Consider the following 16,660-nt stretch of genomic DNA (forward strand, 5'->3'; position numbering starts at 1 on the left):
AGGAAGTATTGGATAGGGCAGAAAACCTCAAAGCCCATCCCCCCCAGGTTAGCCTCTCTTCCCCCCCTTACTGCCCCCTCCCTCTGCCCGAAGTTGTGCATCTATCCTTACTACAGCCTTCAAAAAACAGAAATAAAACAACCCAAGAAAGATGAAGGTTTAGTACTCTTATAACAGGGCTCCAACCTACAGGGGTCAGTTAAGCTCGGGGAGGCTGTTTTGCTGCTTTTAATGTTCAGTGAAAGAAAGCATTAGTGGCTCATTCTTCAGCAGGGGTGATCTCCATCTGGCTGCTGCGGGTGGTGGGAGAGGTGTCCTGGGGGACAGGAGAAGGCTGGGAACCAGGTGGTGTCCCTCACACGGTGCCATCATTGCAGCTCACATCCCATAAACAAAAACAACTGGGGCTGCCAGAGCTGAAATCATCTTCCAGCTCTACTCCCTGGGTCAGTAAATGGAGCGGTCACACTGCTACGTGGGGAAGGGGCAGCCCCAACCAATTGTGGTCAACCCCAGGTCCTGTCCTGCAGCAGGGGAAGGGATGTAAGTGAGGTTAGGGCAGGAGCGCTCTAATTGTCTTCAGGAAAGCAAGAGCAGAAAAATGGAGCAAAAAAAAAGGTGGACTGAGATGCTTGAAGGCTGGATGGGCATCCACAGGCATCCTCTTTTACTTGGCTGCTTGGAAGGGAAGAGAGGAGGGAGTCACCAGTGGGTTCAGATACGTGCCCACGTGCCCCGTATCAGAGTGCTGCCACCAGCCCTGCTGTGGGGAACGGGCTGAGCAGGGCTCCTCCAACCCCTGCAGCACATCAGCCCCGGGGCTTCTTACCTTTCAGCATGTCCACCCCAGAGAAGATCATCTCCTCGGGCTCTGTCGGGGTCGGGGCAGGGGCAGACACTGCAAAGAGACAGCAGCAGCTGAGTGCCATAGCCTCACTCAGGATGGATTCAAGCAGTGAATTTTGCCCCTCCTTGGCTCTCAGTAGCCCTGGACCCCCTCTCCCTGCCTGCTGCTCCTGCTGCCACCTACCCGAGCAGTCCAGCTTTCCCCGGGTGGCAGTGCCCTCAATCCTGGTGCCATTTTTGTAGCAGCACCAGCAGTAACCCGTGCTGGCCAAGCACTGCTTGGGCAGGTAGTCGCCGTTCTCATCGCACTCGGGGCGGAAGCGACCCGGATGGACACCACCGAAACTGGCCTCTGCCTGGCACTTAGTTTGCACTAGGGCAATAAAAACAAACGGGACAGTGTGAGCAGCTGGGACCTCGTGGCACTTGGAAGATCCTATTAGGGAAACCAGCAGCAAAACGCTGCCTCGCTCAGAGGTGTCACTTCATTGGATTTCGCCAAGGAAACCCATCTACCTTAATGAGAGCCAAGGGTAAAGATCTTGCTGAAGGGTGATGGTGGCAGGGCTAGAAGTGGTGCTTTGGATTTGGGGACATGGCTGTTTCCAAAGGCCTCCAGAAGGAGGCTCAAGGAAGAGGAGGCCCTAAAGAGCCAGAGGCCAGGGCAGGGGACAGCAGTGTCCCTGTCTCAGGGGTGTGCTGCTCCCAAAGGCTCAGCCCCGACCTGCAGCACCCACATCCCAATTACCTTTCTCTGCTGGGACTGCATTCTTCTCCTCCCCCTTCGGGCCTTTGGCCATTTCAAAGAGCAGCCACTTGTGCATCCAGGCCTCAAAATCCTGAGGAGGGGGAAGCAGAGGGTAAATATGGAGAGGTCCTGAGCCCAGCGGGCAACCAGCCCACCAAGTGCCAACAGGACTCACTCCTGGGAGGGGTGGGTAGGAGAGCATTAACACTGACCTGCCAGTCCATAGCACCCATGGCCTTTTGCAGACGCTTCAGGTTGCCCAGCAGGTCTTCCTTCAGCTCTGGGAATTTCTTCCTGGGGTCCGCTTTCTGCAGAGCAAGCATTGCAGTGAGAGATGGCAAAGGAAAACGAGATAGGGTGGAAGGGAGCACTGCTGGGACCAGAGCTCCACCAGCACCGAGAGCCCAAGGGAGCTCAAAGCAGGCGGTCTCATTACCTCCTGCAGAGCAGAGGGCAGCTGTGGGGCTCAGTGAGGTGGGTGGGAAAGCTTACCAGCAGCAGGTGCCTGACTTGATCCTCAGTCTTGTTGCTGCGGGGTCTCATGGCCTCCATGGGCTGCAGAGAAAATCACAGAATGGTTGAGTTGGAAGGGACCCCACAGACCATCCTGCTCCTGTTCCAACCCCCTGCGGAGGGGGGCACCTCTTACCATATCACCAACAGAGGGGGCAAGAGGCAGCACCTTCATGGCCATAGGCATGTTCATCATGGACATTGACATCTTGTTTGCTGGCTGGGCACCTGCCAAGGACAGAGCAGCGTGAGGGGGCATGGCCGAGCTGGGTAGCTGTGGTTTCCACCAAGCCCTCGGTATATCCAGGGCTTGGTGGTCCAGCAGGTCCCGGTGCCCATCCCCAGCGATGCTACTGACTGATGGGCAACTTCTTCTGCAGCGCCTCCAGCTTCAGGGTCTGTGAGGTCTTGGTCAGCTTGCTGATCTGCCCGCTCTGCTGGTACACGTAGTAGATGGTGACGGCCTGGCCGGCGATCAGCAGGGCCACCAGGATGGACATCGCCGACAGCACAGTTCTGCGGCCGACTGCAGACCTGTGGGACAAGGAGAGGACGCACTCATAGGGCTGCTTCCAGAACATCACCAAGCTCCTTCCAGCTCCAGACACCAAGAGGAGGTGCCCTGTGGTCCCTAAACCCCACAGTGCCACTGAGCTTAGGCTGCTCCGAGCAGCACACACCCAGAGCAACACAGATCTCTTCTAAATGATGAGTGCGACGTCAGTGCTTGGGTGGCTGCCACGGACTGGGAACCGAAACCACAGCTGTGAGCAGAGGGGCTCAGCCACGTGCACAGGGCTTAGGGGTGCGACTGCACACGGGTACCAAAGAAAAGCAGCTGAAAAAGAAAATGTCTCCTTGGCGTGGCTCTGAGCTGTGTCCTGCCCCCAGGAGCCAGCCCTGCACTATGGAATAGAGCACCTATGGGTGCTGCCCTGCAGTGTCTGGACCTGGCCATGCTGCCAGCCTGTCTGCCTAGAGACTGATGATGTCAGCACTGCTGGGATTTTCCATTGGCTGGAAGTGTTCGAGGTGCCCCCTCACCCTCACCCCCACCCCCACCCCAGCCCCCCCACCCCTAGCTCCCAGTTTGGGACACAGAGGGTGGCTGGGACATGGGGGTGCCATAGTGTGCCAGCAGGACATGCTGCATCCTCACCCACCCCACACAGCCAAGCTTGCAGTCTGTCAGATGGGCTGTGCCCCCGACCTACTCATAACCACACGAGCATATCTGCCCTGCAGCCATGCTGAGCGAGCCCCCATCAACCCCATAACCATGACATGAACCTGCCCACCCCAAAGTCACGCCATGCCCCAGCCACCCCATAGCTTCTCTGTGACCCCCTCGGCCCCGCAGCCACGCTCTGGCCCTTTCTGCCCCACAGCCCCGCAGCACCCACTCTCCCAGCCCCACACAGCACAGCTCCTCCATCCCACAGTCACACTGTGTCCTCCCCACTCCCCCCACCCATGTTCCTGCCGTGGCACCTCTCATTGTTCCCAATGGGGAGCACCCCACTGCTGCCATCATTGGAGATGAGGTCCCGCTGCTCCTCGGCCATGGCTGCTCCACTGCTGCCCGATGGGGAAATGAGAGCCCCGCAAACTGCTGCTGGAAATACCCCAACTAAGCACCCCCCACCCCGCCACCCCCTGGGAGAGGGACCAAAAAAGAAGCCCCATTGGCTGCTGGCTCTGCATCACCTGTTGCCAGGCAGAGCTCTGTGCCTAAGGTCTCTGGTCCACAGTTGGTGCCGAGTCCCGCTCTGAGCACTGCTGCTGTTGTGCTGTGGTCTGCTGCCTGTGACACGGGAAGCATCTGCTGGTGTCACCGGTTACTGGGCAGACTGCCTGAAGTCCATTCCATGAAGCTTTAAGGCTGGAGCAGGCACAAGAAGCAAATCAATCCTCCTTCCTGGGGCAGCACTGGAGCTCCTGCACCTGCAGGGACTGCTCCGCCAAGAGACCTCTTGTTGGCTGAGACCTGCTTGAGGAACAGAGACACATCCACAAAGGATGGGGCAGGTACCCACACAAGACCCCCGTGCACTCAGTTCTGACGCCATTAACATCTCACATCTTCAAAACCAGCCACACACCCTTGGCATTTAAAAACAAAAACACCCGTAAAACCTCCCTGTGCCATTTCCAGCCCTGCAGCAGTTGGGGCACAGGGTTTGCACTGCTCTGGCTCACACTCAGCTCCTCACAGGGCTGTGAGCCCCCAGACAGCCTTGGCCCAAGCAAAGGGGAACTCAGCAAGTGAAAGCAGCACGGATTTCACCGAGCTCTGCTCTGGACAAACTTTTCTCCTACTTCAGAATGCTCTGGGGTTTTTTTTAAAGACATCTTTGCTCCGGGCTGTGGCATTTAAAGTTTACATCAGAAAGTCAATGGTTTTGCCAGGAAGATACTGACCTTTGCACGTCAGCCTTCAACCTTCCTTTTTCTCCATTGTTTCCTCCACCCCACAGCAGCACCTGCATCCAGCCCTGTGTCCAGCACTATGGGACCACTCACCTGCAGAGCAGACACAGAGTGGTGTCCTGGTCCTGCTCACAGGCACCTGGGATCCAAGCCCAACACTGCTCCCATCCAAGGCTCCAGCCATGCAGGAGTCAGCACAGCTCTGTTTTATGCTGCCCATAAAGACATCGTGCTGCTATGCATGGGGGAGCCAGTTGTCTTTATGGCAAACCAAGCCCCCTGAACATCTGGGATACAGAGCAGTCTTATGGCTGAGTTAAGACTTGCATGTTTCCCACAGGGTTTCACCTGAGCACAGCAATTATTTCAGGCACTGAGGAGGAAATAACCCTGTGGGCATTTGCTTGTCGTCACTTGTTACCAGGCAAAGCCTGCATTTCACAGCCTCTTTCCTGTGAGTTGGCCACAGCAGCCCATTCCTAGCAGCCTGCAGGACACACGGCCCTGCAAAGCAAAGCAGAGCATGCCCACGGGGTCACAGAGCCACAGCACAGACCTACCACCACCGTGTGCATCAGTGATCAGCTCGTGCTCTGAGGTGCTTTTGCAGCTCCATGCATGGCTGCAGCAGCTCTGCCGAGGCAGGAAGAGGTGCAGTACTCACAGAGATGAGCCCTGCTGGCCAGCCAAGCGAGCCTTCATCTCCAGGAGGCCCAAGGAGTCCCTGTGTGCTCCTACCACCATGTGGCTGTGCCCTTCTCTTCCTCACTCGCCATTTCTCCCTGGGGGTTCTTACACCAACCCATGAAGCTGTTCCAAAGATGAGAAATAAAAGCAGTTTCATGGAGTCACATTTTGCCATTCAGCCCCCAACCCACACGTTGTGTTTGGCACAGTGGGAACGCCCTGCCCACAGCACAGCACTGCCACAAGCAGCACAGGTGGGGGTGAGAGCAGCTCAGGCTGGTACAGACCCTGCAGATCTCCTGCTCCTGGGTATTAAGGGCCAGCAAAACACATTGCCTTCTTGCAGATGGCAAAGCTCCACCACCTGTGTGAGCCTGAGCAAAGCTTGCTGCAGGGAGGAACTGCAACAGCAAGAGGGGTGGTGGGTCTGGACTCACCCTGCCTTGGGTTTGACACAAGAGCTATGCTGTTTCTTCAGCAGTTTGCTCTCTGAGTAGAGCAAAGCTACACAGGATGCTGCCCAACAGCCCTGAAACCTCGGCATGGGAGGGATCAGCCGTGCAGAATGAGCTGCTTCCCCTCGTGCGCCCTCTGAGCACGGACAGAACTAGGCACCTTTCCTGGGCCTGCAGGGGTCAATTAGATGTGACACGGTGGTCGTGCTCTGCGCCATGGTTTCCAGCTGCTCCTCGCTGACCCACTGAGCAGCAGGGAGCTGGAATCAATCAGAAAGTGCCAGCTCTGCCTTAAGAAAGAGAAAGCGTCTGCTAATTTGTAGAGACCAGCAGTGCATGGGAATGTCTCAGACCTCCACAGCTGGCTGAGAAAGCTGCTTGTGCCAAGAGATCAGCACTGCTGCCTGCCTCCCATTTAAGCTCCTATAGAGCCTCACCTGAAGAGACACCCCATGTAATGGCCTCATTAACGTTACCTTGGTCAAAGAGACACCAGAACAAGTTTTAACTGTGCAAACGCACTGCAAATGGAGCTGTGTTAGCAGTAACACACGGCTCTGCCCTGCTCCCTCCACAGCACCAGGCTGTGCTCAGCCCCACGCTGGCTCAACCCCTCTTGGTTTTTCAGCACTTTCTCCACGCCAAGTTCAAAGCACACTTCAAACACAGGAAAACAGCTGTTTACATAGCTGCAATAAGGCACTTTGAAGACAGAAAGGCAAGCTGATTTCTAAAGCTTTCCACAGCCACGTATAAAATTACAAATTAAACACGATGGCCACGCCAAGAGAAATGCTGGCTTAGGAACACGAGCCCAGGCAGAGAGACTTTTTTCCACCAAAAGGGGAAGTCATGTATTAAGCAACAGCCTGCAGAAAACCCAACCCTGTTTAGCCCACTCACAGGCACAGCTTTCTTTTCCACAGCAGGGACACCTCTAAAAGAGCCCGACTAACTCACAAACCACAAACATCCAAGTAGCGCTGGCTATGAAAACTAAGACGTACCAAAGCTTCACATCGGTCTCGTTTCCTCTGCTGTGAAATACATCCCCTTTCACAGCATGGGAGCGCAAGCTGGAGACAAGGTTTGACAGGAGCAACATACCCTGGATCTCATTCAGGCTGGGCAGCTTTGCAAGAACAGAGCCTGCTTTGAGAGCACAACAAAGCTGTTAGTCACAGCACCCTTTCTGGTAACGAGGAAGGTGGGTAGGTAAAGGAATCCCATGAAGCATTTTAAGTTGCAAAGGTATTGGAAAGATCCTGAGACAAAGCAGTGAGGTTCTCAGCTCTCGGGATCCTGAGGCCCACATTGATTCACATTGACCATGTAGCTGTGCTGAAATCCCCAGTTCTCATCAATCCTGATAAATAAGCCACAGCTACCAGCACTTAGACCTGACCACAAGTATTCCTGGACAACCACAAGAGCTGGATGAGCTCACTCACTCACTGCCAAGCCAAAGTCCCACTGAGAAGTGTGGAACTGCAACAGAGGAGGAAGATGATGACAAGCACCTCAACCTCCCACTGCACACTGCGCTGCCCAGCAATCACACAACAGCACAAGGCTGACCCACATCAAAGCAGGTACTTCTGTGTGAGGGCTGAAGTCACCACTTCTTGGGGGGAATTCTGATCATTTCAGCTCTCTTCAAAGGCAGAATCTATTTTAACTGCCAGCTTGATGCTACAAGCATAAAGGAACTCAGTCATCTGAAGCTGTACTCCTCAAATACCACGTGCCAACGTCTTCCTTTGGTATAAAAGCTTACTAGAGCCAAAGAAGTGACAAAAACAAGTGATTTCAAAGCTTGGAGAGCTAGGGAAAGGACCTTTAGAAAAGGTGGAAAAGGGCATTTATTCATCCCAGATGATGGTAGCACATTTAGTGGACAGTAAACATCAGTGCAGGAAACAGGGCAGGACCAGGAAATGGAGTCACTTTTCTTTAACACATCTGGAAGCATTAACCTACAAACAGCACAGCTGAGAGCAGTAACGCCAGCGCCTTCCTAGTGTGTATTCACATAGCAACTCTGTTACAGCAGGACTAACGAAGTCCCACTTCAGAGGGAAATTCAGAATAAGCCATTCGTGGATGTGATCAACATGAAGCCGCTCAACTTCCAAGCATCGTTCAGTAAGCAAACGCACGGACAAAGTTTATAAGAGAGCTTTAATGACAAAAGGTGCAGCACTGTTTACAGACGACGTCCACGGCGACCACCCTTCCTGCGAGTGCTGTCAGAGGGGATGGGGGTGACATCCTCTGTGGGAGAAAACAAACCAAGAAACCCTCCGTTACCTGACAGAGGTACCTCCAAGAAACCAACTGGGAAAACCCACCCAACCCAAATAGTCACCTTGAGCAGCCTGTCACTGCAGGATGAACTGTCTGTAGGAGGTAAGACCTGTGAACTCACCAAACGAGTTCAGCCCCAAGGCTTTTAATGCTTAGGATGTAAACATCCCCATCTCCCAGTTCACTTAAATGAAGAAGCCATGGCATTTCTAGAGAAACAGTTTGTGCATGATGTAATCTTGAGGGCAGCCGACGCTACTATGGCTTCCTTACAACTTCCCCACCAAGTTTGATGATCTCCCTCAAATAGTTCGAGGAACTCAGTTATTTCTGAGTCATGGTCTTAAACCAGGACCAGCATAATGCTTCTAGGTAACTAAACTGCTGCTCTGGGAAAAAAGTTACATCAGAGGCCCATCAGCATCCCAGTGCACAGCTGAGGTTTATTATGCTGCCAAAAGCTTGATAATCTGGAGTCGACTGACGCCACCTTCTGGCTAACCTTCACTGAAAGGAGATGCATCTGCTTACACTAAATTACACCTACAGCAGCATCAGACAAAGGCTAAGCAGAACAGTCCTAAGTCAACCTGTCACACAAGTTCACAGAGCTCCTTCTACTTAACAATCCCTCAAAGCCTTTTCAGAGTAGCAAGGCTCTACACTGACACAGAGACATGCATGCCTACCAATCACATTCTCCATTACTCACCAATGCGGCCGATCTTCATCCCAGACCGGGCCAGAGCTCTCAGAGCTGACTGGGCACCAGGACCTGGAGTCTTGGTCCTAGAGGAAAGAATCACAACTAATAATCCCTTAAAGATTCACAAGTTTCACATAAATGATAATTTAAAAGAAAAAAAACACTTTTCCCTGCTCCAAAACACTCAGATCCACTTTCTTCCTCTTCCAGATCCAAGCTATTCATATGCAGTCAAGCACACTTTATTGTCACTCTATGGTAACATATCTTCAAGTTTAAAAGCACCTCTTTTCACTGCCACAAATAAATAGGTAACAGCACACCCAGGTACAACCAACTGAAGATGCTACACTAGAACATCCAGAAATGCTCAGTGAAAAGCAATGTCAGCCAGTCACTGTACAGCGTGAGACACCCTGTGTCAAAGCTCCCAGGGCACATTTACACTGCCAACTTGAGCAGTGCAAGAACAGAAGGACCAAAGGACAATCAGATGTAACCTGCTCTAGTTCTTAAAGCCAAGCACACTCTCTGACATACCTATTCCCACCAGTAGCCCGCAGCTTGATGTGCAGGGCAGTGATGCCCAGCTCCTTGCACCTCTGGGCAACATCTTGGGCCGCCAGCATAGCTGCGTAGGGAGAAGACTCGTCTCTGTCAGCTTTCACCTTCATGCCACCAGTCACACGGCAGATGGTTTCCCTGCAAAAGAACCCATTCAGAAACAAAGCAGTTCTTTCCTTCCTGCCAAACAGCCTCAAGGTGCTGACAGAACCACGTCTCTATTTCAGTAGAAACCCAAGGATTTCTGCAGACATCCACGTCAAATATTATTTCTCTTTTCCACAGTGAAGGAGCCAGGTAACAAAGGTGGTTATCTGTGTTACCTGAGGTGACCAGCGTGCAATACTCACTTGCCAGAGAGATCAGTCACGTGGACAAAAGTGTCATTGAAGGAAGCAAAGATATGGCAGACGCCAAACACATTTTCGCCTTCAGCAACCTGAGGTCCCAAGCTGATGACCTGTTCTTCCTTCTTCTCCTTGCCCTTACGAGGTGCCATTTCTGAACAAAGAGCAGAAATATTTCATACTTGCATCATTCTGGCTGCATGCTGGCAAGCTACAGCACACAACTGCTTAGCAGGGCTGCGCTTCACAGAAGGAACTAAGATGTGTTTTATCACAGCTGCTTTCTTCATGTACTACACAGCATGAGGAAGCCCTTTCCACAATGACCAGCAGCACTGGGGACTTCCCCTCACTCATTTACTTGACTTAATGGAAGCCAAGACAACACCAAACAAAACATATATTAAAGATCCAGACACCATCATAACGCTCTCAAAGACCTTTTGAGTACCAGCAGGGGCTCTCATGTCATTAGGCACCTAACCACAGCCCCGGGTTTAATTCAAGTCTACACAGAGCAGCACTTAAACCCGGTTGTTAAATAGGGGCCGACACGGCCACTCCAACAAAGCTGCACCCCTTCCTGACACACCTGGTGAAAGGCTCCACCGCCATTACTATCCAGCAACAACCCTGCGGCTCACACAGCCCCGTAACTCAGCCACATTCACCTCACAATCAAAGCAAACACTGAACCACGGGCTCACAACAGCATAAGCTTCAGAGCGAGGGACCCGCTGCCCTCCGGCCGCCCCTACCCCTGGTGGGGGTTGTGCCTTCCGGGCACACAACAACGCCAGCTCCCGGCTCGGCCGAGGCCTAGCGCCGGGCTCGGCCAAGGCCTATGGCCGCGCTCCACCAGCCGCGCTCCGCCGGCATTGAACGCGCTGCTCCGCTCATCCCCGGGCTCGATGAGGACGGACAGCGGGCAGGGACGGCACAACGAGCCGGAGGAGAGCGGATGGCGGCGGATACACCGCAACGCTGCGCTCACCTGCACGTCTGCTCCGGCGGCCGCCGCTGGAAAGGAAGTGATGGGGTCAGGGGGCGGGGTTACCGCGCTCACCCGGAAGTGATGGCGGCTAGGGGCGGCTTTTTAGAATATAGCTGTTTTTAGTATCGCTGTCGCAGCGCTTTGCCGTTCCCTGCGTATTGCCCGGCGGTCCCGTTAAAACCGTAAATAACGCTACGGACCAGAACCGGCCGCGCTTCCCTCACGTGTCCCCTCCCCAAGATGGCGGCGCCCTCCCCTCATGTGTGCCCTCCCCAAGATGGCGGCGCCCACCCGTCAGGTCTCCTCTCCCCAAGATGGCGGCGCCATCTTTCCGAGCGATCCCATGCTCTGAGGGAAGTCTTTCCTGAGAGCTTTTTTCTTTCGTCTTCGGAAGGGCTGCGCTACGTACCTACAAACGCTGCTTAATAGTGCTGTACGCCGTGTCTGTGAGGCATAAGTCCTCTCCCTATGGGATGGGCCCGCACCAGGTGCCCCACACATGAGGGCTGCTCTGGCCCCGCTTCGTGCTCCTGACAGAGCTTTGTTTCTCCACTGAGGCTTCATTAAACCGCTACCTTAGTGGCCACAAAGACTCCTGAGGGTGCAAGTATGCTTCTGTTGAAGCCAATGAAATCCCACACTGTGCAAGAGGCTTGAATGGAGGAGATTCTGCTTTGCTCCTAGCCCATCGTGCCATCAGATGACATCTAGCTATTGACAGCACTGGGTATGAGCTGAAGGTCTTCATCCAGAAGGACAACCGCCGCTCTGTTCAAGGCTTTTGATTAAGACCTTAAACCCCAAGCTTAATGTGCAGCGACCTTGCCTGACCCATTAAAGAAAACCAAACAGACCGTCTCTACAATAAACATCCCTGTTGACATTGTAGACCTTCAGCCCCTTTGTTCAGCTGTCTGATGCCAGGAGGCTCGTGGATGAGGCTTACCTGCTAATGTAGCCCAGCTGCACACGCCGCTTTGTGCTAAGACATCTCTGCAGAAAGCGAGTAGGTTTCTAATGCTGTTAATGTCTTCCTTATTTCCTGTAAGAGCTGGATGCGTAGCTTTTTCTGTCATTCTCACTGAAGATTTATGAGTCTATGAGGGGGTATTTTACCCGTAAGGGGATGTACCGAGATATTTTAATATGTGGAAGTCTTCAGAGCATTTTCTCTTAAGGAGCTAGTGGGAGAGATTTAAATGCACATAATTCTCGGCTGGGAAGGCTGATGTTAGTGACATAGACTTTGTAGCTGTGAATGATGGTGCGGGGTCTCCCTCCTAGAACAATTACCATGGGAGATTTCTTCCACCTCTATAGCAAATAGAATGCGAATGTGTAAAGTTTTACATTAAGGCAATCCAGCAAGTGAATATTTAAATCAGTTCCTACCGATTTAAATAGGGCTCAGGAGAGAGATGGGAAACATCAAAGACCTTTGGAAAAAAAGACAGATTGAAACTGACATAATAGCATTTGCAGTATGCTTTTTGGGCCTGATCCTGCTCTGCTTTTATAAATACCTCCTCAATTAAACCAGAGGAGAAGCAGATGGTTGCAGATGAGGTATGAGGGAGGCTCCATACAATTGTTCCGTGAGGGGGGATTGCACAATCTGAAAGCCTGAAAATGCTTCTGCTGGGGGAGTCCAATGCCTCTGCTTAGACAACAGAACTTGCTGCTGGCTGGTGGGAAACTTTTGAACCTCTGTAGTGCCTGGAGCTTCTTTTGCTCGGGCATGAAAAGAGGTCAATGCAATGAATGACTGCAGCTGAGCCCCTTTGGACAGCACAGCCTTCTGCTTCTGATGCTGTTGCTGTACCAGGTGTCCCCAGAGGAGCAGCTTCCATGTACACAGCAAGGCTGGTGTCTTTCAGGGTATCTTTACCCTTCTCTAGCCAAGCGTGCAAGGTCCCTCCTGGATGCAGCCCTCACAGCTGCCACTGGGGAGAACAGGTTTGTTCCATAGTGCTTCCCTGCACCTCCCTGTGCCAGGCTTCCCCCAGGAAAGCGTTCTGTGCCCACAGATGTCATGAGAACACCCACTTGACCCTGTGGGCCACCTTGCCTGCTCCCCTCTTCCTTAGCAGCTTGCCACTGCATCAGGGATCTTCCTGTTTAAATATTGGATGAGAGTCTTTTAAAATATACATTGGCAGGGCTGCTGTAATTCCAGACAGGGGCTCCAGTGACACGGGATTGATTTGACTGAAGGGGTAATGAAGGAGCCGTTGGCCTTCACAAGGCTGATCTCCCCCTGCCATCACTGCCCTTGGCCTGCCTCCTGCTCTCACACAAGTCTTGAGGACAGGGACTCTTCTGCATCCCATTTTACCTCTGATATGAGTTATTGTTTCCCTCTCCTTTGCCTTTCTTCCCTTGCATCTCACCTCCATGAGGAATTTTTCATCCCTTTTAGCAGTTTCTGTGCTCCAGCACAGCCCTGCATGCGTGTGCAGGGCAGACAGCAATGATCTACCCTGAGGCTCGTGCCCGCTCACAGATGTCCTTGTGGAACAGATGCGAGCCAGAGGCATGGAAATGGGCAAGCCTCCACTGACAGGGTAACAAGCTGAAACCAGGGCTCCAGATGAGCTTCTGAAAAAATCCAGCAAGCCAGCAGTTTGAAATGCTGCTCTTCCCACAGTCCCAAAGCAGCTGGGAGGCATTCTGCATCAAGTCCCTTACGGCACTGTGTGGGCTGGGTTTTTTCCACTCCTAGGGATGAATTCTCAGTTCTCCCTTCATGCATCGCATGAGTCCTGGTGTGTCTGCAAGGGAGCTTCCTGCCTTTCAGAGCACTTCCAGGCCCCAAATGCTGCCCATGACAGCATGTTGTAGCTTCCAGGACCAGCGCTGAGGACCTTCCCAGGCTGGGATGAGTCACAAGTGGAGCACCCAGCATGAGCTGCAAGGACTGTCCTCCAGCCTGGCCGGAAGGGTGCTCAGGCCACAGCAGGGTCAGTGGCAGAGATGATGTGTATTTGCTTTGAGAAATCCCCAAGATTTAGCTCTTTAATGGCTAATTAAAATTCCAGCTGCTCCTTGTGTAAAAGGCCCATGGGAAACCACAGACATAGTGATGCTGCAGGCAGATTTCATAACTCAGCCAGTGACTAAACAAAATGGGAGCTCAAGAGCCAACAAAAATAGAAATGCTGCTCTTGACCCTTCATTCTGCCCAGGTCCTGGCATGAACCAGTCCTGGCTGGGATGAGGACAGCAGGAAGCCTTGGCCTGACCCATGAAGCACCCGGCTTGGGGCTTTCCGCAAGTGGGAATTTCTGGGGCTGGAAGGCCGTTGTTCCTGGGGCTGTGTTGTTCCCATGAACCACTTGCTGAGTGCTGCCACTACACTGACGACCTGACTGGTGGCCTTAAAACGGATGGGAGAGGCCAAAACTTTTCCTGGAGGCTGAACTCACGCCACGTGCCTATGGAGCAGTGTCTGCCTGTGGGGCTGGTGGGCAGCATCTCCATGTCCTTCACAATGGCATTGTTCTTCTAATAACACTTCGAGTGAGAAATGCAGGTCCTGAGTGTGGTTGTTCTCGGGTGAACTGAGAAAAAAGTATTTCCTTTCTATTAAGGCTGTTGGGCTTTTTGGTATTAGAAATGCAGTTTGTGCATGCACACATGTAAAATGATGTGTCAGAAACAGGCATAAGACAATGAAGAAAAGAAATCTCCAGCGTTGAAGTTAAAGCACTTAAGGAATTGGCAGAGACTTCAAGAGCCAGTTTTGGTCCTAATGAAGTCAGTGGAAGTACTGCTATGGACTTCAAGGGGGCCATAATTCGGCTGTAACTCAGTAGGAAGCTGGAGGTGTTGATTAATAAATTGGAGACAACGCAGAGGAAAGCTGCTCAACTTCTTGCTAACAGATGCGCTGAAGAAGAGCCTTTAAGTCAAAGTATGCAGGGAAGGAACTGGATTTCCCTTGCATTTGCAAACAGAAGATAGGAAAAAAGGTTGGGGGGGGGAGTGAGGATGGGGAAAGTTGTCTGATATTCATTTAAAATGGTAGAAGTATTAATAAATATAAATGTATTTCTGAGCAGCCTTCTGTTCCCGGCGAATAGGTCATGCTTCTGAACAAATGTATTAGCAGATGCCTGAGCAAGTGTTTAACAAATTCCTTCTTCTCAAAAGTCAGTATTCAGTGGAAAATGTTACGGCTGGAGATTGTGGATTCTGGAGGTTGTCCTCAGTTTGGTGTATGCCTTTCATTACTCATCGTTGGCTTTTTGCTCGATGATTTGTACATGAGCCGCCTCTGTTAGAACTCTGACAGAGGTTAGCTTGGCCTCGTAAAGCTATTCCTAGCTCGGATCCATTTTCAGGCTGAGTTTGCAAAACATTTAAGGCTGAAAAAATTCCTTTCACAGAATTTACAGCAGCTCACAGTTGAAAAATTTCCTGTTTGTCCCTTTTTACTTTCTGAGCTTTCAAGTAACTTTGGCTTAGGGAGGATATTCAGGGACCTTCAGAGAAAAGACTCGTGAAGAAAGTGAAATGTTTAAGGATAAGAAGCTTCTATGAACGCTTCGGAGTGTGTTGGGAAATTTGCAGCCATAATTGTCTGTGGTTCTTTTTGTCTTTTTCCTTATTATTTCCTTTTGAATTTGGGGGGCTTGGTTGTTTCTCTGCTTGTTGTATTCAATTAGAATTGCTTCCTTGCCTGCTGTCAAGTAGGAAGCTCTCCTGGAGTGGCAAAGCTGCTACTGCATCCCATCCCCATGGGCTGGACCTGAGCCTCCTGAGGTCATCTTCATGCCCTCCTGGCCATGTCCAGCCCCCTGCCCTTGGCTTTGGTAATGCTGCACAGAGCAGAGACAACCCTGCAGGCGCAGCACAAGTTTGTCATGCCTTGGAACGGATGTAGAGAGATCTCAGGAAAGATGTTGTTGTTCTCAGCGTTGCTTTGAAATGCCTTGGCAAGGCATTCCCCTGTCGTTTGCAAGCACGTCAAAATCCAGGATGGGATCTCAGAGCTTTGGAGATAGGTCAAGTAGGTGCAGAGCTCCCAGCTGTTCCTTCCTCTGTTACGTCTCAGTACTCCATCTCCGAATCAGCTCATCCAGCTTCATGCATTTCCTCTCATCTAAGAGGAGCCCACGTTGCTTTGTGCCCTTCTGCATCACCCCTCCAGCCCCAGAGCTGCCCCTCAGAGATGCACCCAGACCTGGAAGCAGGCTCTCTGCAAACTGGCACATGGAACGTGGGCAGCCCCGCAGGGCTGTCATGCAGTGTGTGCTGGCAAGCCTGACCTGGGCATCTCACACAGATGATCAGCCTGAGCTCCCTTCCCCTGGGAGGGGGTGTTGGAAGGCACCTCTGGGGATCATCAAGTCCAACCCCACTGCTAAAGCAATTTGCCTGTAGGAGCAGGTGAGCTGTGTGAAGCTTTTTTTTCCCCCTCTCTGAGGAATGAAGGGAATTCTGTGTATGTGCACACAGGGCTGGGATGCAGCCAGCCCTTCACTCAGATGTGCACCTTGAGCTTGTCTTGGAGTCAGGGTGGAAGAGCTTTATGATGAAGCAGCACTTCATCATCCAGCCTGAGTTCTGCAGCTGGAGAGGAGGATGGGGACGACCTCAGACTTAATTGGCTTCAAACATCTGACACACGCACCGGGGGAGAGATAAAAGGATGCTTTGTAGGAGACAGCAGCCTGACATGCCAATTACACCGAGCTCACTGCCGGGGCTGTACCCTTCAGGACACCCCATCATGTGGGGAGGGAAGGACCTGGTGGGACATCGCTGAGCACATCAAACGCATCCCAGGCTCAGTGAACTATCAGGGACCCTTTGTTGGGAGCTTATCGCACAGCTGAAGGAAAAGAAAACCCCGTGCATAGGGTTCTGCGCACGGAATCATAGAATGCCTTAGGTTGGAGGGGACCTTGCTGCTCGCCGAGCTCCAACCCCCCGCCGTGGGCAGGGTTGCCAACCGCCGGGCCTTGAACGCCTCCAGGGATGGGGCACCGGTCCGGGCAGCAGTGCCAGCTCCTCACCGCGCTGTGATGGAGATGGGGGGCAGCAGCGCCCGCCCCGATC

General features: G+C 52.4%; 2 protein-coding genes across 6 annotated transcripts; both read right to left on the reverse strand.

Moving 5' to 3' along the window:
* Positions 1-212: 212 nt before the first annotated feature.
* Positions 213-3,743, reverse strand: CD74 (CD74 molecule). Of its 4 annotated transcripts, none has more exons than XM_072348122.1 (9): positions 3,599-3,743; positions 2,466-2,641; positions 2,244-2,335; positions 2,087-2,149; positions 1,807-1,902; positions 1,595-1,685; positions 1,031-1,219; positions 830-898; positions 213-675 (listed from the first exon to the last, which is right to left on the reverse strand). In XM_072348122.1, exons 1-9 carry the CDS (start codon positions 3,670-3,672, stop codon positions 668-670), a joined length of 858 nt encoding a protein of 285 aa, XP_072204223.1. In that variant the 5' UTR covers positions 3,673-3,743; the 3' UTR covers positions 213-667. The 4 variants fall into 4 exon arrangements, with proteins under 4 accessions (XP_072204223.1, XP_072204222.1, XP_072204225.1 ...); XM_072348121.1 differs by having other exon boundaries at positions 213-678; XM_072348124.1 differs by lacking the exon at positions 1,031-1,219.
* Positions 3,744-7,841: 4,098 nt separating this feature from the next.
* Positions 7,842-10,839, reverse strand: RPS14 (ribosomal protein S14). 2 transcript variants are annotated; one of them, XM_072348125.1, is made up of 5 exons: positions 10,598-10,839; positions 9,607-9,757; positions 9,233-9,394; positions 8,699-8,775; positions 7,842-7,953 (listed from the first exon to the last, which is right to left on the reverse strand). In XM_072348125.1, the coding sequence occupies exons 2-5, from the start codon at positions 9,753-9,755 to the stop codon at positions 7,886-7,888; spliced, it is 456 nt and encodes a 151-aa protein (XP_072204226.1). In that variant the 5' UTR covers positions 9,756-9,757; positions 10,598-10,839; the 3' UTR covers positions 7,842-7,885. The 2 variants fall into 2 exon arrangements, with proteins under 2 accessions (XP_072204226.1, XP_072204228.1); XM_072348127.1 differs by having other exon boundaries at positions 10,362-10,607.
* Between the last annotated feature and the right edge of the window lie 5,821 nt (positions 10,840-16,660).

The sequence above is a fragment of the Excalfactoria chinensis genome, chromosome 13 (genome assembly GCF_039878825.1).
Source record: "Excalfactoria chinensis isolate bCotChi1 chromosome 13, bCotChi1.hap2, whole genome shotgun sequence".
Classification (NCBI taxonomy): domain Eukaryota; kingdom Metazoa; phylum Chordata; class Aves; order Galliformes; family Phasianidae; genus Excalfactoria; species Excalfactoria chinensis.